At 37.8% G+C, this 24,572-nt stretch overlaps 1 protein-coding gene across 1 annotated transcript in view; it reads right to left on the minus strand.

The window, feature by feature from the left end:
- Positions 1–24,572, minus strand: part of LOC128114554 (solute carrier family 5 member 4-like) — a 102,542-nt gene that overhangs the window by 4,423 nt on the left and 73,547 nt on the right. The window contains exons 10-15 of the mRNA XM_052744654.1: positions 21,699–21,834; positions 19,256–19,363; positions 13,169–13,319; positions 7,359–7,527; positions 4,964–5,179; positions 2,652–2,754 (exon numbers count right to left, since the gene is read on the minus strand). Coding sequence (XP_052600614.1) covers positions 2,652–2,754; positions 4,964–5,179; positions 7,359–7,527; positions 13,169–13,319; positions 19,256–19,363; positions 21,699–21,834 — 883 coding nt within the window. The remainder of the gene's footprint in view (positions 1–2,651; positions 2,755–4,963; positions 5,180–7,358; positions 7,528–13,168; positions 13,320–19,255; positions 19,364–21,698; positions 21,835–24,572) is intronic.

Genomic DNA, 24,572 nt, shown 5'->3' on the forward strand with positions numbered 1-24,572 from the left:
TCCTGGTGAGGGTCCAGTATTGATGGTGTAGCAGAAGCCCGAGACCTTGAACCAGTCCAATGTCTCATTGCAATGAACATTTGAAACTAAAGCTGTTTGGGCAAAAGGGTATACTGTGTGACACACTGCAGCTTCCAGAGTGAGACTTTCGTTTGTTTGTTTTCTTTTCAGGGAGAGATTGTAGGTAGGGGTGGTGGGTGGATATGGAGGGATGGGGAGATAATCGGGATTGGGGTGCATGATGTGAAATTCCCAAACAATCAATAAAAAGTTAAAAAATATATATAAAAAAATCACTCAGCAAAGAAGTATTTAAATAAGTATTTCAAAATACTAGTTCTCCATCATTAATAAACATATAAGGTTTTATATTTGTGTTAGAAAGTCTGTGTGGAAACAGGAATTATTATATGCTGTTGCAAAGAAATTTAACTCCTAATTATGGGAATTTAGAGAATACAGCAAAATTATATAGGCACTCGCCCTTCAATCCAACAGTCAAGCTTCTTCAAATCTTCAAATGGTATAGTAGGTCACATACAAATCTCCCCCAAGACCCAGCTATACCACTCTTGGGCATATACTCAAGGAATGCTCAATCATACCACAAGGGCACATGCTCAGCTATGTTCATAGCAGCATTGTTTGTAATAGCCAGAACCTGGAAACAACCTAGATGCCCTTCAACTGAAGAATGGATAAAGAAAATGTGGTACATATACACAATGGAGTACTACTCAGCAGAGAAAAACAATGACATCATGAGGTTTGCAGACAAATGGATAGATGTAGAAAAAAATCATCCTGAGTGAGGTAACCCAGACTCAGAAGGACAAACATGGTATGTACTTACTCATAGGAGGATACTAGATGTAAAACAAAGGATGACTAGACTGCTACTCACAACTCCAGGGAGGCTACCTAGAAAACAGGACCCTGAGAAAGACACAGGGATCCCCCAATGACAGAAAAATCGATGAGATCTACATGAGCAAACTGGACGTGATGGGGGGCGGGGATGAAGGGCAAGAATCGAGGGAAAGAGAGTTTAGGGGAGTGGGAGATATCAGCTGGATCAAGAACACAGAGGGAGAACAAGGAAAAAGAGACCATGATAAATGAAGACCCCACAGGAATAGGAAGAAGCAAAGTGCTAGAGAGGTCCCCAGAAATCCACAAAGATACCTCCACAATAGACTACTGGCAATGGTCGAGAGAAAGCCCAAACTGACCTACTCTGGTGATAGGATGGCCAAACACCCTAACTGTTGTGCTAGAACTCTCATCCAATGACTGATGGAAGCGGATGCAGAGATCCATGGCCAGGTCCCAGGTGGAGCTCCAGGAGTTCAATCGGCAAGAAAGAGGAGGGATTGTATGATTGAGAATTGTTGAGACTATGATTGGAAAAAGCACAGGGACAAATAGCCAAACTAGTGGAAACACATGAACTATGTACCAATAGCTGAGGAGCCCCCAACTGGATCAGACCCTCTGGATAAATGAGACAGTTGATTAGCTTGGACTATTTGGAGGCACCCAGGCAGTGGGACTGGGACCTGTCCTTAGTGAATGAGCTGGCTGTTTGGAACTGGGGCCTATGCAGGGACACTTTGCTCAGCCTGGGAGGAGGGGACTGGACCTGCCTCGACCGAATCTACCAGGTTGAGCTGAATCCCCAGGGGAGTCCTTGCTCTGGAGGAGATGGGAATGGGGGGTGGGTTGGGGGGGAGGGTGGGGGAGGCGGGAGGAGGGAGGACAGGGGAATCTGTGGCTGATATGTAAAATTAAATTAAATTATAAAATAAAAAAAGGAAAAATTTGAAACATACTTCTAAACAGAAATCTATGAAAAATTATAATAAAAGTAAGACAAAACAGAAATACATGGTAATGAAACTGATACAAAGCAAACCTATTAAACAAAACAGAAGTATTTGGAGTAATAAGGAACAGTCAATGAGCTTTGTTTCTAAAAGAGACTGAAATTAAGAGGCTGAAAATAAATTACTAACCCAACATCCAAACTAAGTTAGAAACCATATCAAATAAAGGGACTCTAAATACTATAAATGGAAGGATAAACAAATGACAGAAGGTCACAAAATAAGACAGAACAATAATGTTCAAGAGAAACAAACCTAAAAGCTAGTTCCTTGATAAAAAAAAAGATAGACTAGGTTAGTCTTAATCAGGATTTATGAAGGAATCTGCCTGCCTGGACTAGAAGATGTATTGGGAAGAATAGTGAGGAATAAGGGTGCAGAGGAGACTGAGTCAGATGCTCAGGCATGAGCAACTGAGACTGATTTGTTGAACACAATATGTAATTACAGACAGGACAGTCTGTAGCTAATTATTATTTTGGCAGCTGTCACTCATTTTCATGGATACATGATGGATGGATGGATGGTTGGATGGATGGATGGATGGGTAGATGAACTGGAAATGAATAAATGAATCTCATATTGAATGATCAGTAGCTTTAGATGTTGAGAACATGTTTTTAAATGTTTTAGTTTTATACACACACATTTAAATCTCAGCAGCTGAATCTAGAGAGATTAAAACCAAACATAACCCATAAAAGCCCACACAGCCAAACCATACACAGTGTTCTTATATTAAAACAAATGTAAGCCAGATATTACCTTCTTCAAGAGCACTACTAACTTCTTCGTGACTTTCCTCTTCTGCATCTAAGTCAATCCGCTTTTCTGTGTTGTTCCAAAGACTCCAGCACAGGCGGTATAGCTAACCAGGGACAACACACAAGTTCATTAGTGATGGGGAGATACTTACAATGATCCAGTGATACCTTGTTTAGTGTACAGTTTTAAAAACATAACTGTGCCAGGACTGTATAGGTTAAAGAGGAAAGGTGTCCCACAAACTCTGTCACCAAAACACACCAAACATTTTGAATGATTCTGTTTCTGGATCCGTCATGCTTAGATAGTATCTGTGAGCTGTTCTTGATTTCCACCTTTCCACGTGCCTTTCTTAACACACATGCAAACTTCTACCAACTGCGATTTTAAACTAAATTTGTTTTCATTTTGATTGCTATCATTTCAGATTTTCATGCTTGATCTCTGTGTTGATTAATACCAGCACTAGGGAGAGAGAGGCAGGAAGACTCTATGAATTCAAGGCTAGCCTAATTTATAACGATAATGTTGTTCAAACTTATGTAAATTGGTCCATGATTTTCTTCTACCAGTTTGTGAGTATTTAGCTTTCTTGTTTGTTCTTGATATAAAAATTAAACACTTTTACGTTATCTCTAAGATTCCCTTACCATATAATATAAACACTTAAAATATCATTCTTTATATTAATCCACTTGATTTTTTTTTTTTTTTTTTTTTTTTTGGTTTTTCGAGACAGGGTTTCTCTGTGTAGCTTTGCGCCTTTCCTGGGACTCACTTGGTAGCCCAGGCTGGCCTCGAACTCACAGAGATCCGCCTGGCTCTGCCTCCCGAGTGCTGGGATTAAAGGCGTGCGCCACCACCGCCCGGCCTCCACTTGATTTTTAAAACATCCTTCTTCAGAGTCCTTGAATTCTAACCCTGACTTGCACTGGCTTCATTCTAGACTTCCCCTGTTGCCTGGCATACCCGTCACTGCTTTGGTAAGTGAGTTTGCAGCAGTTTTCATGGCTATCTGTGAAACAGCTCTTGATACTAATCGGTCTGCTTCAGAAGTTGAAAGTTCACAATACATTCGAACCAAATGATGATCTCATTCATCCCTGAGACCAGTTCTTTAAAAGTTATGACTAAGCTATGAGTATTCTATTGTCATATATCTTCATATTTACATTTTGCCTTGGTGAGTAGGTGTTTTCTTGTGTGCTTTTGTTCCATGCCCACTATCTAACGAAAGTGTTTAGTGATGAATTCTGGTAACATGTCACTAATAAAGTTTTTTGTTTTGTTTTGTTTTTAGCTGCTACATGTTTCAAGTTCCCAAAATGGACATCTTGAACTGGCTGCTCCTCAAGCATATATGCAAATAGGTGCTACATTAAAGATTGTGAATGATAAACACAAAATACATAGCTGTATTATTACATGCTAGTAATAAACTGAAACATTGTTATTAAATAATTAGTATACATATTTTTAAAGGATTAGTGTCCCTTGTTTTAAAGATAAGTCTATTTTATTTTTAAATGATATTATAGGGTAGTATAATATTCTGATTGTTTTTTCCTGATTCAACCATGTTATGAACATTTAAATATAAATTAGTGCTTCCTTGTTGTATATTTATTCTCTTACTGATGGAAATCTGGATTGCATCTATTTTTTTTACTTAGAAACATTTGCAGAAAGATTTCTTATATTTCTTGTTTTTGTGTATATATTTCTACATAAACTACTAAAGGTAGAATTATTAATTCATAGGTATAAGAATTTTTTAACAGCAAATACAAGTTACCCTCTTACAAATCGTAATATTTACACATTCACCAACAAGTGTGGATTGTAGAAAATTTCCCACTTTCTTGCCAACACTGAACATTTTTTGGTCAAAAATGAATATTATATTTCCTATGTTCTTACCCCTGTTGCTGTGTGCATTTTATCTCTATTCATGTTGTGGATGATATTTGGTTTGCCCCTGTGTCTGCCCAGTTCAGGTGCCTCTTCTGTCCTCGGGTATTTTGTGGTCTCTTAGGCAACAGCAGATGCTGTCATTCTGGTATCCTGGAACAGTGGTATAGAGCTTCCTCCAAGCTCCGTTATGAGGATTTTGAATTCCCAGTTCATTCCCTAATCTCACATCTCCGTTCTCTGGTGTTTTGCATGTGCTAGGTGCAAAGCTGTTGTTTAGATGGATTCTAGCTCCAGAGTTACCCTGATTGCATTGCCTGAGCCTGTACAGAAACCAACAGCGCTAGGAAGGGAGGAAATGCGGTTTTTAAATTAGCATGGTGTCACCACTCATTACTCACGTGAACATCAGGAATTGGTTTTGTTAGGTAGGAGATTCCCAGGACTATTAATACGGTCACAAAAAACACGATGATGGCAAAGTACATATAGTGCACGCCACAGATAATCGTTGGACAGTTACTGGGAGCTAAGCAACTCCCTGTTCCATATGCAAACTCTGTGATCATACGAATAAGGCCTATCACAACTCCAACCATTAGCCCCCAGAATGCTCCCTGAAAAGAAAAAAAAAAAAGAATGAAATCAATGCTCAGAAAACATGAGATCTTTGAAGTAAGCACAGTTGCCATGCTGCCTGCTCCATCAAGGAAAAGTAAGTGGCAAACCATGAGGACGGATTTTCAAAGAAAGTTACAGATATGTCTGTACTAGTGGGATATTGTTGTCCTTGTTTCTCAGGTGCCAGAGCACTTTAATACCTGTTTGTTTTGATTTATGTCTATGTGTGTGTGCCTGCTTATTTATACGTGTACCACATGCATGAAGTACCTGCAGAGGCCAGAAGAGGGTGCTAGATTTCCTGAACCTGGAGTTAACAGGCCATGAAGAGCGCCCAAGTGTGGGTTCTGGAAACCAACCTGGGTCCTCTGCAGGAGCAGCAAGTGCTCTTAACTTCTGAACCATCTCTCGGGCTCTCTAATGTGCATTTCTTTCTCTTATATTCCATTCATTATTGACCAACGATATTTGCATACACTTATAGGTACAAATAGTTTATATTATGATGTACATATTACAAAATGACTTAAATTATTTAATTTCCATACTTCAACATCACATTTTAATTTTTTTTAGACTCCAGAACTCTGCTGTATACTCTAACTAAAGCTGAGGTTTTCTTCACTTTTTTTTTTTTTTTTTTGGAGAGGCTGAATCACCCGGACTACTTGTCTTTATTGGTGTCTGGTCCTTTTGTTCTGGAAACACAAACTTTTAAAAGTAACATACATATCTGCATTAACACATGTATGGAATGTACAGTGTATACAAGTCAGTTAAAGATGATTTTTTGTTTTATATTTGAGCAGGTAAAAGGCATCTGTCAACTTTATAAGTTTCTTTGGACTTTATAACCAAACTATCATATAAATCTCTATTCATGCCATACAGAAGGATGGCATGTAATAGTAAGTCATGAGGACTATGTAACCAACAAGAGAGACACTGGATGACAGAAAGGACAGCTGGATTAAACCAGCCTATATACTTTAGAAATGTCTTGGCTTCAAAATGGATGCGGGAAGTGTGTTGCATTGGGGGAGAGGTTATGCCTGCATATGTCCCTTCAGGCCAGAAGAGGGCACCAGATCTCATTACAGATGGTTGTGAGCCACCATGTGGTTGCTGGGAATTGAACTCAGGACCTCTGGAAGAACAGCCGGTGCTCTTAACCACTGAGCCATCTCTCCAGCCCCCACTTTTGTTTTTCAATCTACAGGTTTAAACACTTGCTACTTATCTCTCCAAATAAGCAGATCTATGACTTACATAACTTTCAGGACTGATAATAGGTATGTTTGACAAGTCAAAGCTTCCCTTTTCTCCCAGAGATCGATGGTATTGGAAACACCTGCTCTCAGTCCTGCTCTTGGGAACTAGCATGACTGGTGATTAGGATCATGGGCTCTAGACCGCAGGAGACCACATCTGAATCCTAACACCCTACTTATTACGTAAGACATGGCAGGCAAAATAGACATCCATTTCTCCAGGTGCTCCTTAAATGACGGTTATAGTAATAGGACTAACACTCATGGAACAGTTCATGGATTAAGGTAATGGTCTGCAAGAATCAATCATTTATAGAACAATAGCATTTAACTTATTTGAGTTAGTACTAATATAGTAGATTTTTTCTTATAAACATTTTACATGTCCTCTGTTTCTACCCTCTTAGTAGCACTCAAATAAGGTAGGTACCACTGTTGATTTTGTATTACAGGTTTGCATAATTTACTTGAGGTCGATACACTAAAATTGTAGAGCTAAGACCAGACCCTGGAAGTCTCTCCAAAATGTGTTTTGGTCAACACTTTGCCATAAATGTACATAATTTATGAGAAATGTAAAAACTTTTCATTTGAGTGGGCACTGTACAGTCATATATATCTGTGAGGATTATAAATTGTGGCTTACCACAACTGAAGTTGAAATGGCCCTTAAGTGATAGACATAGGTTGGACAGAATGCATTATTTTTGAGATGGGTTGTCACTGTGTTGCCCGGATTGGTCTTGAACTTCTGAATTCAAGATGTCTTCCTGACACAAGCTCCTGAATAAGATTCTGAAACTATAAGTGTGGGCCACTGCATCTGAGTAAAAGAATGCCTTTTCCTTTTCCCATCCCAGAGGAAGTTCTAATTTTTGCCTCGTTCTTGCAAATGTCCCCTTACCTGTTCATTGGCTCTTTTACAGAAGATGGCCAGCATGAAGACAGCGCCGACGGGAGACCCGATGTAGCTAGAAAATGATGCCATATAGTGGAACAGCTGTCCGTTCTGTGATGCCTGTACCAATGGGACCCACAGGATGCTGATGACGATTAGAACGATGGCGAAGAGCCTGTCCAGGAAACACGGTGATTTAAAGATGAAGCAAAAGCATTATGTCGGCCTCCACTGCTCCTGAAGCTATTCTTCTGCTCTTTCATTGGTGTTCCAGGCAAAGTCAAGCTGCTTGACCTTGCATGAACCAACACCATGCCCAGTGGGTACCTGGTAGTAAAATGTCAATGAATAAACTTCTTTTCAATAACTAGTCACTACATTTTTATGTATAGCCTTAACTTCCCACTCACAAAATCAACCAAAACTGCAGTAATTAGTAGCTTGTAATATATACATCTATTAGAAAGAAACACTAGACTATTTCTACCTATCAGTAATCATTTGTATTATAAATAAAGCAGACCTATATTTTTGGCTTTTTTCATAGCTTGAGGGAAATTGAGCCAATTTGCATAGACTCAAATTAAAATATCAAGTATTTAAGAATGTTGCATGTCATGGCAAGAAATGCTATGCATGCATTTCCTAACTAGAGTATTGCAGCAACAAAAACGAACGTGTCAAAAATACTGTTAAGAGGTAAAAAGTTGTCAGAGGTAGCTGCGGTCTGTGGGAGATGACTTCATTTTTAAACCCTAGTGTCTTAAGTGCTTGTCAGCAAACAATTTACCAGACAGTGTGTCCACCTGAGCAAACAGTAGTACTGGGATGCATGGGAGCCCAACTTGTCAGGGTATAGATGGATAAGTGTCCTGTTCAAACTTCATAAACTACTATACTCTTAACAACATTAGAACAACGAATAATGAAAAGTTTTAGCATAATGTCAAAAACATTAATGGTTCAATTAACTATCCCCACCATATTCATAACTATCACTGGAAAACAAACATGTGCCCCTCCAGCTCATCTAACTCCAGTGCCTCCTGTCACGTACATAATCAAACCTAAATCCGTGCTGTCAGTAAGTGAGTCTGTTTCGTGTCTCTTGTTTACCATGCTAAGCTTATGCTGTATCATTCTCACATGCCCCTATGTATTAACCTGTCTCTTTGTTTTCAACAAAAATGATCATATCCTGTCCACTGATTCTTGTATAGAAGATGGAAGGTAGAAGACTGATGCTCAAAATAGCTAGAATTTGATTCTAGGTGTTGGAATAGTTATAAACAGTGATTTAAAAAAGTATTCTGACTAAAAAAAAAAAGCTCAGGTCCAGATGAGTTCACAGCAGAATTTTACCAAACTTTCAAAGAATATTACAGCTAATACTTCTTAAATTATTAAGCAAATTAGAAACAGAAGAAATGCTTTCAAACTCCTTGCATGAAGCCAGGATTACTCTAATACCAAAATAATGTAAAGATACAACAGATAACAAAACTTATAAACCAATATCCCTGATAAACATGACTGAAAAAACTTCAATAAAATACTTGCAAACGGAATACAAACATATATCAAAAAGATCATCCATCATAGCCAAGTTGGCTTTATCTCATAGATTCAGGAATGGTTCAACATACACAACTCCTAATTGTAATAAATCATATAAATGGACTTAGAGACAAAAGTCACATGATCATCTTAATAGATGCAGAAAAGGCCTTTACAAAATTCAATGACTTCATGATAAAAGTTTCAGAGAGAATAGGACTGGAGGGAATATATCTTAACATGATAAAAAATTATCCACAACAAACTCATAGCCATCATCATCCTAAATGAAAGAAAAGTCAGAGCAATCCCATTAAAAACAGAAAGAAGCCAGGGCTGCCCACTATACCCACTCCTTTTCAATATAGCTCTGGAAGCACTAGCTGGACCACAAAGGCAAGAGAGGATAATTAAAGGATTACAAATAGGAAAAGAAGAGTCAAACTATCCCTATTTGCAAATGACATGATATTATACATAAGAGATCCCAAAAATTTCACCAGAAAAATTCTAGAAATAATAATAAAAAAAAACCTTCAGCAATGTGGCAGGATACAGAATCAAATCACAAAAATACATTAGTTTTTCGATATACCTACAATAAACACCAGGAAAGAGATTGTGAACACGCTCTGTCCATGAGAGCCTCAAAAACTTAAAATATTGAGGAATAAGCTCAAGCAAGAGGGTAAAAGAGCTCTAACATGAAAATGTTAGATTTCTGAAGCAAGAGATTGAAACAGACACTAGCAAATGGAAAGACCTTCCGTGATCATGGGCTAGTAGTATCAATATTGTGAAAACGACCATCCTACCAAAAGCTATTTATAGATGAAAAGCAATCCCAATAAAAATCCATCTCATACTTCACAGAAATAAAAGCATCCTATAATTCATATACAGAACCTTAAAGACCCTGGATAGCCAATGCAATTCTGAGCAGGAAAAAAAAATTGATGGAGTGAAAACCATTCTATATTTCAATATATTATAGATCTATTTTAATGAAAACATTTTATAGTGGCACAAAAACAGATGTGTAGACCAATGGAATAAAATAGAAGACTCAAACATGAGTGTATGTAACTACAACTCTCTGGTCTTTGACAAAGATGCCAAAAACATACACCCAAAGAAAGATAACATCTTCAACACATGGTAGTGGGAAAACTGAACGTCTACATGCTGAATGATGAAATTAGACTCACAACTATTACCTTGTACAAAACTAACTACAAAAGATCAAAGAACTGAGTGTGAAACCCAACTTGAATTTCAGTGAAAGTGAAAAACACTGAAATTACTAGAGGAAAAGATAGGCAGTAACTTACATGGTATTAGTGTGGGAATGGACTTTCTCAATAGAACTCCATTTGCCCAGGAATTAAAGCTAGTAATTGATAGGCAGTACCTCATGAAAATTAAAAGCTACTGAGACAATCAGTGGAGTGAAGAGAAAGCCTACAGAATGGAAGAGACTTTTTGCCAGCTATTCATGTAACATTGGATTAATACCAGAGAATAAAAATAACTTTTAAAAAGGTTTTTAAATAAGACACATTGAGAAAGTGAGCTATAGATCTTAATGAAAAGTTCTGAAAAGAAGAAATAAAATTGCTAAAAAAAAGTATCTCAAAAATATTTATCAGCTCTATCAAATAGTGAAATGTAATTTAAAACAACTTTGAGATGCCATCTTACCCAAGTCAGACTGGTTAATATCAACAAGACATCCAACAACAAATTCTGGAGAGATTTGGGGGAACAGGAGCCCTCACTTGCCATTGGTGTGATTGTAAACTAGTGCAGCCATTTTATAAATCAGAGTGGGGAACTCTCCAAAAGCTAAAAATAAATCTACCATATGATCCAGATATGCCGCACTTTGACATATGAGCAAAGAACTCAATACCCTACTTCACAGATACTTGATAAGCAATGTTCATTGCCTTTCTATCTACAATAGCTAGAAAATGGAAACAGCAGAAATGACCTTCATCTGACAAATGGCTAGTGAAAATGTGATATATACATACATATATGTGTATACACACACACACACACACACACACACACACACACACACACAAATGTCTCTCTAATTTGTGGTTCTTCGTTTCAAATCATCATATGTGAGTATATGACTTGGAAAAATGGCAGAAAGTAAAAAGGAATATGGGAGCCAGGAAACTGAAGAAGGAACTCCCTGGATACAGTCGCTATTTGTGGGAAGTGAGAAAAATGAGCAGGCAGCTTTTATTGGGTAGTGGGAAGGGAGGTCAATTCAGAAGAAGAAGGGAGTGGGGACAAATAACTCTGAGCTTGCTTGAAACAGCCTTAATAAGACCTCATCTCTTTTTATATATTTACCTAAAATTACATATACTACATATATATGTTTGTGTAGACATATCTCTTTTAAACGAAGTTGTGACAGTTGGGCTGACATAACTTTCGATGAGAGCCATAGGCTGCCATCTAACAAAAACCCCAGTGTCTGGCACAAAAAAAGTTCCCCCTGAGTTGTTGATCAGGGTAGTCCAGAAGATACATAAAACAATATAGGCTATTACTATTGCTGTTGGCTCCTTCCCAGAGGTAGAAGGTAAGGTCCTATTCCCCAAGACGCCATAGATAGTCTCTGGACAAGGACTCAGAAGATTCAAGCTGGAGCTAACCTGAAAGCCTCTTCCCTGAAGTCTGTTTTTCCTGGTATTAAAATGTGCTGTGCAAGCTGCCAAGGGAGGGAAGCAATCAGTAGTCCTGTGATACCTATGACTCACAACGACCAGCATGGCAAGATACCCTAAAGGTGCAAAAGTGGCACTCATGGTTTGACTGTAACCAACGGTTCTCTAATTGGACTTAAGACTGGCTTAATGGGGAGGAAAATTATGCCTGGTACTAGGAACCCAGTCAATTACCTTGGATTAGTGAGGTCATAGATCTTAGAGGAGAACATACTATACCACTTAACTAAGCCCACAGAATTACTAACTGTATTCTATGTACTTATTTTTATATTCATGGGTAAGTATACATCTCACCCCTTATTAAAGAAGCTTTTCTTTGCAGCAGCTGGATTCAATTACAGAAAACAGCTGGTCAAAATGCAGTTATCAGGTGATCTTGGCATGCGTATCTCCAGAGGATACATCTACAACACAAATCCTTACACCCAAGGCTCTGAGATTATCACAGAAGATTATAAGAGCCAGAGGACTAGAATATCCCTGTGAGATTATGTCTCCTAGAAATGACAGGGAAGCTATACCCATGGCATATGAACATTATTGCTGCCTAGACAAAACCTGAACAATAACAACATGAACAGATGTGCTAATACAGAAGGGGGAAATATCACAGTGCCTTTATCCCTAGACAAAGAACTGTAAGCAATTAATGACTACTGAAAGGGAAAATTAATCTTCCCCAGGGATGAGTCCCCTAATTAATTATCAAGGGGTCAGACTTAAAATCATATACATAAAAGTGTCACTAACAGACTCAGCAGGATGTGTGTGTGTGTATAATAATCTAAAAAAAGGCCATGAATTTGAGAAGGTGTATAGCAGGACATGGAAGGGGTTGGAGGCGGGAGAAATGGATGTTTATGGGAATAAAAGGAAGGGTAATTGTATAACTGTATTTTAATTAAAATAAATAATAACTTAAAAATTAAAATGTATCTCAATATTGATTCTGCTTGAAAATTAAAAGGAGAAAAGGATGTCATGTTGGCTATTATTTCTTCTTGTTTCCTTCCATCTTACTGTCTTCAAGGCCCCCAGGCTACCAGGATCCATTGGGTTGACAAAACTCTCCAGGCAGCTTCTTGGATTTTATCTCTTTGGGGGGTCTGTCTCTGTCTAGCATGCTCATCCTTTAGCGAATGCAGTTGGTAAACTTCCCTGTGTTAAGTGTGTGGATGAGGAAGTTGCTCATCTCCATGTGGTATGCATAGAAACTGTTAAAGAAAACACAGCTATCAGACTTACAATGTGAAATATATCCCATTAAACATGGATGGAGTTTTGTGAAGATATGGTGTAGGGACAATGAAAGGGGAAGGAATAAGTAAGTATGGCTAAAATTTTTGTGTCTGTAAAGAGAAAGGTTGAATTGAACATTCCCCGATGATTCTTCCCATTGTAGAACTACATATTTAGTTTCACTGAATCCAGAGACCAGGGGTCTGTAGTTCCTATCTATATGCACCCTCCTCAGAGGAGTGCTAGGCAGAGACCAGGTTCCCTCACCGTCCAGCTATCAAGAGCTCTCTTTCTGATGCCTTCTTCCGGATCTTGGTGTAGAGATCCAAGGTGAAGAGGGTGCTGGCGCTGTTGAAGATGGAGGTCAGGCTGCTCATGAGAGAGGCCAACATGACTGACAGCATCAGGCCTCGAAGTCCTGGGGTCAGGAGAAGGTAAAGCTCTGGTTAGAGGGGATGTCATGGCTTATGAGTGATTTACTACATCAAAGAGCCATGCAAAGACAAAATGATCACTTACAAAGTTATTAGATAATATAATTATCAGTGTACATCATCACTGAATTTTTCTTGGAAATTTAACCAGTTAAAGCACACAAAAGGTTTAGAAAGTCATTGAAACACAGTAGAGGTTCAATGTGTGTTGGATACTATGATTATTCATGTAAAGTGAATACACCATTACAGAATATTTATAACAAGTTTCAATCAAATTAACCATACTTGAATATAAAAAAAAATGTGGTAGTGAAATGCTTGACTTTTAATCTGAGAATTTAATTTTTAAAATACAAAGCCATCATGTGGCTAGTTAGTTTCTATAATTTAAAATTAGCTTAAGATGTAAATATCTAGATTTATAATGCAAATATTTTCTGAGGTTCATTGCTCAGATTCAGTTTAGTGTGTCTTTTGATACTGAATTAGTTTCTTAAAAAGAAGTATACACTTGAAACTACATTTTATAAATTCAATTGCTTCTGTTGAAAATAAAGTACTGGATTTTGCAAACTCTCAGTCTGAGAATTCTTCTCAAAATTTTACTAGTGCTTTTAGAGTGTCCTACAATGAGTTTTGACCATATTTACTCCCACCTCCAACTCTTTCCAGATTCATCTCCCTTTCTCTAACTACCCACCTCTGTATCTAAAAAAACCAAAAACCAAAAATATCGAGACCAAATTGCACTACCCAAACATTCTTGGATGTATTGTCTTCCATAGGATCATGCTTAGCTTACAACAGCTATGAGGGTTCATGCTCAACTCCCATATCTACACTGGGCTTTGTCTGCCTGGGGATTTTGCAGATCCTGTGCATGCTAATGCAACTGCCTTGAGCTCTTATATGTAACTGCCCAGAAGACACTGTTTTCTTGTAGCCACTTGCTGCCCCTGTCTATTACACTCTGTCTTTATATTCTTCTATAATGACCCTGAGTATTAAGAGAAGGGGCTATGGTTCATTTGCTCCACTTAGGACTAAGCATTCTGTAGTTTCTTATTCTAATTACCTTCTACTGATAAAAGAAACTTCTCAGATTGAGAAATACATTGACCCTCTGTCAGATGTATAGTTGATAAAGATTCCCCCCTACCCCGCCATTCTCTGGAATACTTCTTCATTTGATTATGTCATTTGCTGTATACAAATGTTTTAGTTTATGAGGTCACATTTATTAATTGATGGTTTTAATGCCTGCACTATCAAAATCATGTTCAGAAAGTCCTTTCCTGAGCTGATGAGTTCAAGTCAATTTTCTATTTTCTCTGTCAGACTCATGATATCAGGTCATGTGTTGAGATCCTTGATCTATTTGGAGTTCTGTTTTGTGCAGATGATAAAAAGGGGATCTCACTGTATAGCTATCCAATTTGACAAACATTATTTTTGAAGACACTAACTTTTCTCCAATATTGTATCATTGGTCTCTTTGTCAAAAAAAAAGATAGAAAGAAAGAAGAGAAAAAAGAAAAGAAAAGAGAAAAGATCAGGTGGATGTAGGAGTGTGGGTTTATATGTGGGTCCTCAATTCTATCCCTTTGATCAATGAATCTGCTTTAGCTCTGTAGTAAAACTTGAAATCTTGGACAGTGATACCTCCAGCAGTTTTTTGCTGTTCAAGATTATTTTGGTTATCATGGTTTGTTTGTTTTTATATATTTCCATATGAAGTTTCAAGTTATTTTCTCAATTTCTTTTTTTTTTTTGTTTTTTTTTTTTTTTTTTGTTTTTCGAGACAGGGTTTCTCTGTGTAGCTTGGCGCCTTTTCCTGGAACTCACTTGGTAGCCCAGGCTGGCCTCGAACTCACAGAGATCCGCCTGGCTCTGCCTCCCGAGTGCTGGGATTAAAGGCGTGCGCCACCACCGCCCGGCTTCAATTTCTTTTAAAATCTGTGTTGGAATTTTGTTTGGGATTGCAGGGAATCTGAGAATTGTTTTCAGTAGGATGGGTGGCTATTTTCATAATATTCACAATTTTCTTCTTACCTATTCATGAGTGTTGGAGCTCTTTCTATTTTCTGGTACCCTTCTACAATTTTTTCAGTACTTTAAAGTTTTTGTTGTATAAGTCCTTCAGTTTCTTACTTAGATTTCTTCAAAGATAATTTATTGTGGGTATTTGGAATGCTATTGTTTCCTTGATTTTTTTTTGGTGTGTTCATCATTTGTATATAAAAAGGCCACTGGTTTTACTGTGTGTTTAATTTGTATTCTGCAAATTTTCTGTGTGTAGTTTTTAATCGGTTAGAGTTTTCTAGTAGAATCTTTATGGTCTTTTATATGCAAAATCATCATTCACAAATAAACACTTTTACTTCTACTTTCCTATCTGTATTCTTTTTTTCTTCACTTGTTTTATTGCTCTAGTGAAGACTTCAAGTACTATGTTGAGTAGGTATGGAGAAAGTGGACATTCATGTCTTGTTCCGTGTGTGTGTGTGTGTGTGTGTGTGTGTGTGTGTGTGTGTGTGTGTGTATGTGTGTGTGTAGATACTTTGAGTTTTTCTTTGCTGAGGATTTTTGTTGTGGGATTCCTATATATTGCCTTTATTATACTGAGATATGTTCCCAGTAACGTTATTTCCTCCAGGAATTTTTATCACAAATGGATGTTGGATTTTGTTAAAGCTCTTTTCTGCATCTAAGGAGATGAATGTGTGGTTTTGCAATTGTATCAATTTATGTGGTGAATTATGCCTATTAATTTATGTTTGTTGAACTATCCCTGCTTCTCTGGGATGAAGTTGACTTGATCATGGTGGATAATCTTTTTGTGGTGTCCTTTTCTGTTTATAAGCAATCCATTGAGAACTTTTATATTGATGTTGATGACAGATATTGATCTGTAATTTTCTTTTTTGTTGTCGTTGGGTCTTTTTTTGCTTTGGTATCATAATAATATTGGATTTGTAGAGGGAATTTAGAAAATATCCTTCCTTTTCTATTTTCCAAAATAGTTTCAGAAGTATTGGTCATAATTCTGGTATGATTCTACAGTGCATTCATCGGGCCCTAGGCCTTGCTTTTTAGTTGGGAGATTATTAATTATAGTTTTTATCTTGCTGGATGTTATGGTCTATTTAAATTATTCATTTAATCTTGATTTAACTTTGGTAGGTTGGATGTATTTAGTTCGTCCATTTCTATTAGATTTTCCACTTTGATGGGTTATGAGTTCTTAAAGTATATCCTTATGATTCTCTGAATTTCTTCCCCTTTTCATTCCTTATTTTATTTATTTGGACCACAGTTCTCTTTCTTCTGGATAATTTTAATGTTTGTCAATCTTGTTAAACATTTCATAAAACCAATTCTTTATTTCACTCATTCTTTGTATCATTATTTTTTGTTTTCATTTCATTAATTTCAGCCCTGATTTTGATTATATATTTTTGACTATTTGGTGGGGGATTGTTGACCATTCTTATTTTCTAAAGCTGTCAGGTACATCATTAAGTTATTAATTTGAGATCTCTTAAAATTTTAGATGTAGGTATATAAAGATATAAATTTTCTTCCCAGGGTTGCCTTCATCATGTCCCGTAGTTTTAGGTATTTTGTGTTTTCATTTTCATTTAGTTCTATGATTTAAAAAGGTTTTCTTGATTTCTTCTTTCAGCCAACTTGGCTGAGTAGTGTGTTGTTTCACTTTCATTGATTTGTGTACTTTCTCCCATTCCTGTGTTATTGATATCCATCTTTAATGTATAGTGGTCATACAGAATGCAAGATGTGATTTCAAATTTCCTAAATTTGTTGAGACTTTTTTTTCATAATATGTAGTTTATTTTGGAGAAAGTTCTATGATGTGTATTTCTCAGTGTTTGGATGGAATGTTCTATAGACACAATTCAGTCCTTTTGATTTATGATGCCATTAACTACAGAGTTTCTGTATTTAATTTTTTCCAGTTGATCTATTTATTGGATAGAGTTATGTATTAAAATTATCAATTATCATTGTGTTGGGGTCAAACTATGATTTTTAAATCTAATAGTGTTTATTTTATGAAACTGAGTATCTCTTCATTTTGGTGCATATATATTTAGAATTGCAATACCCTATCATTGAATATTTCCTTTAATGTGTATAAAGTGGCCCTCTTTATTTCTTTTGACTACTTTCGGTTTGAAGTCTATCTCATTGTATATTAGAATAGCTATTCCTGCTTGTTTCTTAGTTCCCTTTGCTTTGAATACTTTTTCCTAACATTTTACCCTTCGATGGTGACTATTAATAGTGGTGATTGTGGGCTGGAGGGATAGCTCAGCCGTTAAAGGCTAGGCTCACAACCAAAATAGTGGTGATTGTGTTTCTTGGAAACAGCAAAAAGATGGATGCTATTTTCTGCTCCAATATGATAGTTTATGTCTCATTTTTATGGATTTGAGAGCATTAATGTTGACTTATTATTGAACAAGGACCATAGAGGTGGTACTCAGGACTTTTCCCTCAGGCAAAGGGTTCTGATGGAGTTGAAGATGTGCTTCTAGGATCCCTACTTGAAGAGGAGGCACTGTAGCCATGGGATGCAAATGTTTGAAGGTAGGTCATCACAGAGGGTAGAGTTACTGGTGTATGCCTAGTGACTCTATCTGGAGAGGAGCAGTCCTTGGATCATGGGGATGGATGGAGTTGGGGGCCTGATTCTTGTGTCTGTCCAGAAAGGGGCTCAAGTGTGCACAGTGGAAATGGGTAGAATTTATGGGGTGGGTGGACTTGGTGGTGGGAGTCTAGGATTTATGCCTAGGGATGGGGGCAGGGGGTAAGGGCCCTCAGCAGGGGTGGATGTGTCTAGTGACATATGTTGGGCCTCCATACCTGATAATAGCATGAAAGAGGGGGCACAGAAAGTCACACTCTGGGTATGTTCTTCTTAGGCAAGTCACAAGATCATCCATTATTGCATTTTCCTCTAGTAATCTGAGAATGATCCAGTATATAAATTTAGTGCTAAATGTTTACTTAAAGGTCATGTGCTGGAAACTACTTTGGAAGAGCAGAAATAATATGGTACCATCTTTCTTTGGAGGAGAAACTCTTGGCTTCCTGAAGACTTTGAGAACTGGATAGATAGAGTCCTGGCAGATAATATTGTCGATAAACCTTTATGGGCAAAGCTGATGGTTTTAAATCATTGTGAAAGCTTCATAGTTCAGCTACTTCCACCCATTAGTAATGACTCCTCCAAGCCTCCCAGTACAGGGTAGATGGCTTGCACACTGCTTTGAGTTTGGGGAGTATATTCCTTTTATCCTGAATATGTTTGTGTGCATCAGGGAGGAAAATCAGCACAAAACCGTTAGACAAGATCCCAGACCATCCAGTCACTTCTGAGCTCTGTATCTTTCTCTGATATGTTGCCCATAGCAATGATCATTGCTGGAAATTTGAATAATCTGAACCTCATGCAGCCTATTATCTATACTGCAAAACTACAAGGAATTCCAAGGTGTAGGGCAACTGTGCTTTCTTTACTGATGAATTATAAGATCCAAAGCAATGTCTGAAAATGGTATGCACTTAGGTATAAAGCATGCAGATTGAGAGGTATTGTTCTGAAGATGTCAAGGTAAACTTAACTTCTAGTCTCCTGAGTTTGCATATTTGTAACTTTTTCTTTGGCTAACAAATCATTTAATGCTAACTGAGCTGGGAGATAGTCTCTACCCTAAGCAGTATCCTCTAACAGAAGTTAGCTCCTCTCCAAGATCTCCAGACCCAACCAGTGTGTGACTAGTAGACTGTGGCTGATTCTCAAGAGACATCTGATGACTAGGACTGAATTCCTCCATAATCCTTCCTCATGGCCCATGTTTCCCTCTGAGACATGATATGGATGTTTACCAACCATTAGGCATCAATTCCAGGACCAGTGTAGGGTAGGCGTAGTTGGTGCAGCCAACTTCAGTGCCACACTGTTTCACACACTCAGAAGGTACAACACAGGCCACCTTATCTAGAAAGAGATACAGTTCATTGAGCAGGACTCAACTCAATACAATCCGCAAACGGGACAGAGGTAAGATGCAAGATCATAGATGAGAGAGCTATAATCACCTAAAAATGGATACTAAACTTTGAATTTCATACCATGAGTCTAGTTACTCCTTGCTTGGCACAGAACCTCTCACAGTGTCTCAAACTGGTAGCTCCCCTGGCACTGACCTGAGGGGGCAGGGATCCCTTTTGGACATAGTTAGCATTAGGACAGACATGGGAGACATTCCCATCCTCAGATGAGACTCAATTTTCTCAGAAGCAGTGAATTCCAAATATAAACAACACCTCCTCCCCTCAGGAAGCTAAGTCCTATATCCAGTCACGCTTATCCAATCCTAAGCATCTAAAGTGTTACTCACGAGGATCATCTGGGTGACAATTCAGTAGGTGATGGCATTTGTCACTTTGAGACGTGTACAATACCTTGATGAAATTTTAACTTGGAGCATATTATAATGATTGTTTTAAAAAAATCTGATAAAGAACCACCTAAACCAAGAATACTTGAACACAATGACTTTTCAAAAATTATTTTTGTTCATTTATAATTCTTGTTCACCAAGAAAGAGTATTCATGTATGCAGTATATCCATATTCATGATAGGTATGTGTATCTGTGTGTATGTGCGTGTGTGTAGGCCAGAGGTCAGTAGTAAGTATCTTTCTCTATAGCCCTCCTCCTTATCTTTTGATCAGCATCTCTCACTGAACCAAGTACTCACTATTTCAGCTGAATTATCTGGGTAGAAAGACATAGGATCCTCTTGTCTCTGCCTCCCAGGACTGGAGTTACACCATATACTTCCATGCCTGGCATTTTCCTGGGTGCTGGATGCCCATAATCAGATCCTCATGCTTACACAGCAAGATTTTTGAGGCAGGGTCTCTCCCTGAGCTTGGAGCCTACTGTTTTGGCTAGGCTGGTGGCCAATGGTCTCTGGGGATCGACCTGCCCCTGCCATTCCAACACTGGGGTTATAGATGCTTCACCTGGCTTTCAAAGGGTTCTTGGGGTTCTGAACTCAGATCTTTATGATTTTGTAGCAGGCATTTTACAGACTGAGCTACCTCACTCACCCTGAATAAATGTCCTATTTGACCGCTATTGAGATATTTTGGGTCTTTATTTCTACATTTAACATAATAATCTCAATATTTCCCAAAGCTTTAACACAGCCTTCAAGATCTTGTATATGGTGTTCTATAAGGCCGGGGTAGGGGAGTGGTTACAATCATTATTAAGCTATTCCTTGCCCCTTAGCTATGTCTACATTCTTCATTGTTATAAACAATAAAACAATGATGCAAAGGATGAGATAATGGTCACTGAAGGTCATCTTGGAATTTAAATGAACCACACTTATGCCTAATTAGGAAAACACAGTGAATGCTGTGTAATCTGGTGATTCCATTCATCAAAACAGATTGGTTGCATTTCATAGAAAAATAGAATAAAATTTCAAGGAAAAATATCAACAAGTATTTATTCTCATCTAACTTAGAAATTCCTTTTTTGCCAAACAACATGATTCTAAACATCGAAAAGGAATTTAATTTTGTGGTTGTCTCAGAGGGACCAAGAAGTGAGCATGCTCCTCTAAGACCTTCTTGATCAAAGACATTGCTGCATCTAACCACAACAGCTCCGCTAACTTACCCTAGCTCAATTCCACTTCATCGCCCAGTACATTTCTGGACTATCTTACATTAAATCCACTCACGGGAACAGGATGCACAGTGTAGTGGTTTGAATATAAATGGCTCCCATAGGCTCACAGGGAGTGGTGTTATTGGGAGGTGTGGCCTTGTTGGAGGAACTGTGTCACTGGGGGTGAGCACTGGGGTTTCAGAAGCCCAAGCCAAGCCCAGTGCCACTCTCTCTTCCTGCTGCCTGCCAATTTGGATGTAGTACTGTCAGCTGCTCCTTTAGCACCAACCATGTCTGCCTGCATGCCACCAGGCTTCCCACCATGTTGATAATGGACTAAACCTCTGGACCTGTAAACCAGCCCCCATTAAATGTTTTCCTTTATAAGAGTTGCCATGGTGATAGTGCCTCTTCACAGCAATAGAACCCTAACTAAGACACATGGTTTCAAATGTCTACAAACAGACAGGCAAAATTTTGAAGTGATACAGAGAAGTGACAAATTTGCCAAATGTTCCACCTCTGACCCTTCTCTCAGAAGTGCCTCTCTCCATCTCTCATTCTAACTTATCAAAGTTGTTCTTATCTTGAAAACCACAGGCATCAAGCATAGGAGAAGAGGATGCATGCATCCATGGCTTGCCTGTGTACAGAATCCGGCTGATCATCCCTGGCATCACCATGAGGAACATGGGCAGCAGCTTCAGGTAGCCACAGAGGATGCAGGCAGCCTTCACATGAGACATATTCTTGCCACACAAGCAGCGCTGTACAATGACCTGCCAGGAAAACACAACATACTAGTACAACAATCCAATAATGACTTCCAGGAGAGTGAGAATATATTTTTCAAGTTTAATTTCATAATAAGAATTCATATTGTTGGCACTGGAGAGATGGTTCAGTGATGAAGAACCATCAGTTCAGTTCAGTTCAGTTCCCAGCAGCCATATGGTGGTTCACAACCACCTATGACTCCAGTTCCAGGGGAAATGGACACTCTCTTTTAACCTCCATGGACACCAGATATGCACATATTGCAATATATACATGCAGGCAAATCATCCATACCCTTGTAATTAAGATAAATAAATCTAAAGACATTTTTTAAAATGTATGGTTAGTGGAAATCAATGGATTTTGTAGAAGCCTCAAGATTTGAATTACTACCAAGTCTGCAGTATCTGACTTCTGTGAGTCTTCTGTTTCTCATCTCTACAGTAGGAATAGTTCTCATAGGATGTTGTAAACATTTCATACAATGTGCACATGACCCCTTGTAAATAGAAAATAATATACATTATCTATTATTAAAGCATGGTTATAGCACTCAGATTGTAACACAACAAGGCAGCCCGCTCCTCAGTGTACAGATCTGCCACTACTGATGCTGCCATAAGCTGTGTGTTTTTGTCTTGAACCTTGTACCCATCATCATAGTCCTTGTTATTATCAGGTAACTTACTTCTAGGCAGTCAAGCCAGTTCCCATGGAAACACTGTAGTCAGGAAACCAAGAGAAAAATCACTTTGAAACATTTATTCCTTGATTTCTTTAGACTATTCTGAAAACTCATCTAGTTATGAATTGAAAGTGATAGAATTGATGGGGTAGGTGTTCTTATAATATCATAATTTCTACTTCTGTGGTTTTTCACTAATTACTTTCCTAGAAAGAAGAGTAGAATTTCCAATGATATCATAAATCCATGACATTTTTCTTTTCAAGAACCCTCAGAAGCTATAGTTGCCTTTTTTTTCTTAATTCTTTTTTAAGGGAAAACAGTTCAATAGGAATACAAGCAGGAACATTCAGTATCGCAAAGTATATTATTTTTAGAAGACCATTAAAACACATGGAGGATAAACACAAGTCAAGGATAAGGAGGGAACCCAGTCTACAGATTACCATGGTCAGGTATCACATCTAAGTGGAAATGTAGGACCATTTAAGGTAAGGGATTCAGAAATTAAATACATTAAGTATATGTAGAATAGAGATGATCCTACAAATCTGAGGTGAAATGGTGCATTTCTTGCAAGATCTGTTGAGAAAAATCATTTATTTCATAGGAAAAACACAGCCATTGACTCATGACATGCTAAAACAGATGTCAATCCTACTCAAGTTCACCAAGACTTTCAGGAAGAAGAGGCCTTGAAAACACAAAGGCAAAAACCAAACCAAGATGATATAAAAGGAAATATATGGGTCAGGAGGAGGAGGAGCTGGACAAACTTGGGAAAGAGAAAAATATAATCAAAATATATTTAAAAAATTTCTTCCTTTAGCCGGGCGGTGGTGGCGCACGCCTTTAATCCCAGCACTCGGGAGGCAGAGGCAGGCGGATCTCTGTGAGTTCGAGGCCAGCCTGGTCTCCAAAGCGAGTTCCAGGAAAGGCGCAAAGCTACACAGAGAAACCCTGTCTCGAAAAAAAACCAAAAAAAAAAATAAAAAAAAAAAAAATTTCTTCCTTTAGAGACTTAAAGTTCTTGTCATACAGGTCCTTCACTTGCTTAGAGTTACCCCAAGGTTATTTGTGGCTATTGTAAAGGGTAATGTTTCTCTGATTTCTTTCTCAGCCCTTTTATCACTTGTATATAGGAGGGCTACTGATTTTTGGGGGGTTAATCTTGTATCCTGCCACATTACAGAAGGAGTTTATCAGCTATAGGAGTTCCCTGGTAGAATTTTGGGGGTCAGTTATGTACATTATCATATCGTCTGCAAATAGTGAAAGTTTAACTTCTTCCTTTCCAATTTCTACTACTTTGATCTCCTTTTGTTGTCTTTTTGCTGTGGCTAGAACTTCAAGTACTATATTGAATAAATATGGGGAGAGTGAATAGCCTTGTCTTGTTCCTGATTTTAGTGGAATCACTTTGAGTTTCTCTCCATTTAATTTGATGTTTGCTGTCAGCTTGCTGTAAATTGCCTTTATTATATTTAGGTATGTTCCTTGTATTCCTGATCTCTCTAGGACCTTTATCATGAAGGGGTGTTGGATTTTGTCAAAGGCTTTTTCAGCATCTAATGAGATGATCATGTGGTTTTTTTCTTTCAGATTGTTTATATGGTTACATTGACAGATTTTTGTATGTTGGACCATCCTTGCATCCCTAGGATAAAGCTTACTTGATCATGGTAGATAATTTTTTGATGTGTTCTTGGATTCGGTTTGCCAATATTTTATTGAGTATTTTTGCATCAAAATTTAAAATTGTTTTAAATAATAAAAATAGTAAAAAAACAAACAAACAAACAAACAAACAAATGACACCATAACCAGTTGTAAAGTTTCACAGCTTATCCTCACAACACTGAGCTTGACTCTGAATTCACTTCAGCTCCTGAGCTTTATATAGTATAGTCCAATTATTCCTTGGTTTCTCACATGCTGAGGCTATACACAGTGATTTCAACTAAATAGTCCCCCTCTTGGGGTATATAACATAAATGCAAAATCTTGCTATATATACATACATATATGATATATATATTCCAGGAAGCAACAGAA

This window comes from Peromyscus californicus, unplaced genomic scaffold (assembly GCF_007827085.1).
Source record: "Peromyscus californicus insignis strain IS unplaced genomic scaffold, ASM782708v3 Scaffold_19__1_contigs__length_69161282, whole genome shotgun sequence".
In the NCBI taxonomy this organism is placed as follows: domain Eukaryota; kingdom Metazoa; phylum Chordata; class Mammalia; order Rodentia; family Cricetidae; genus Peromyscus; species Peromyscus californicus.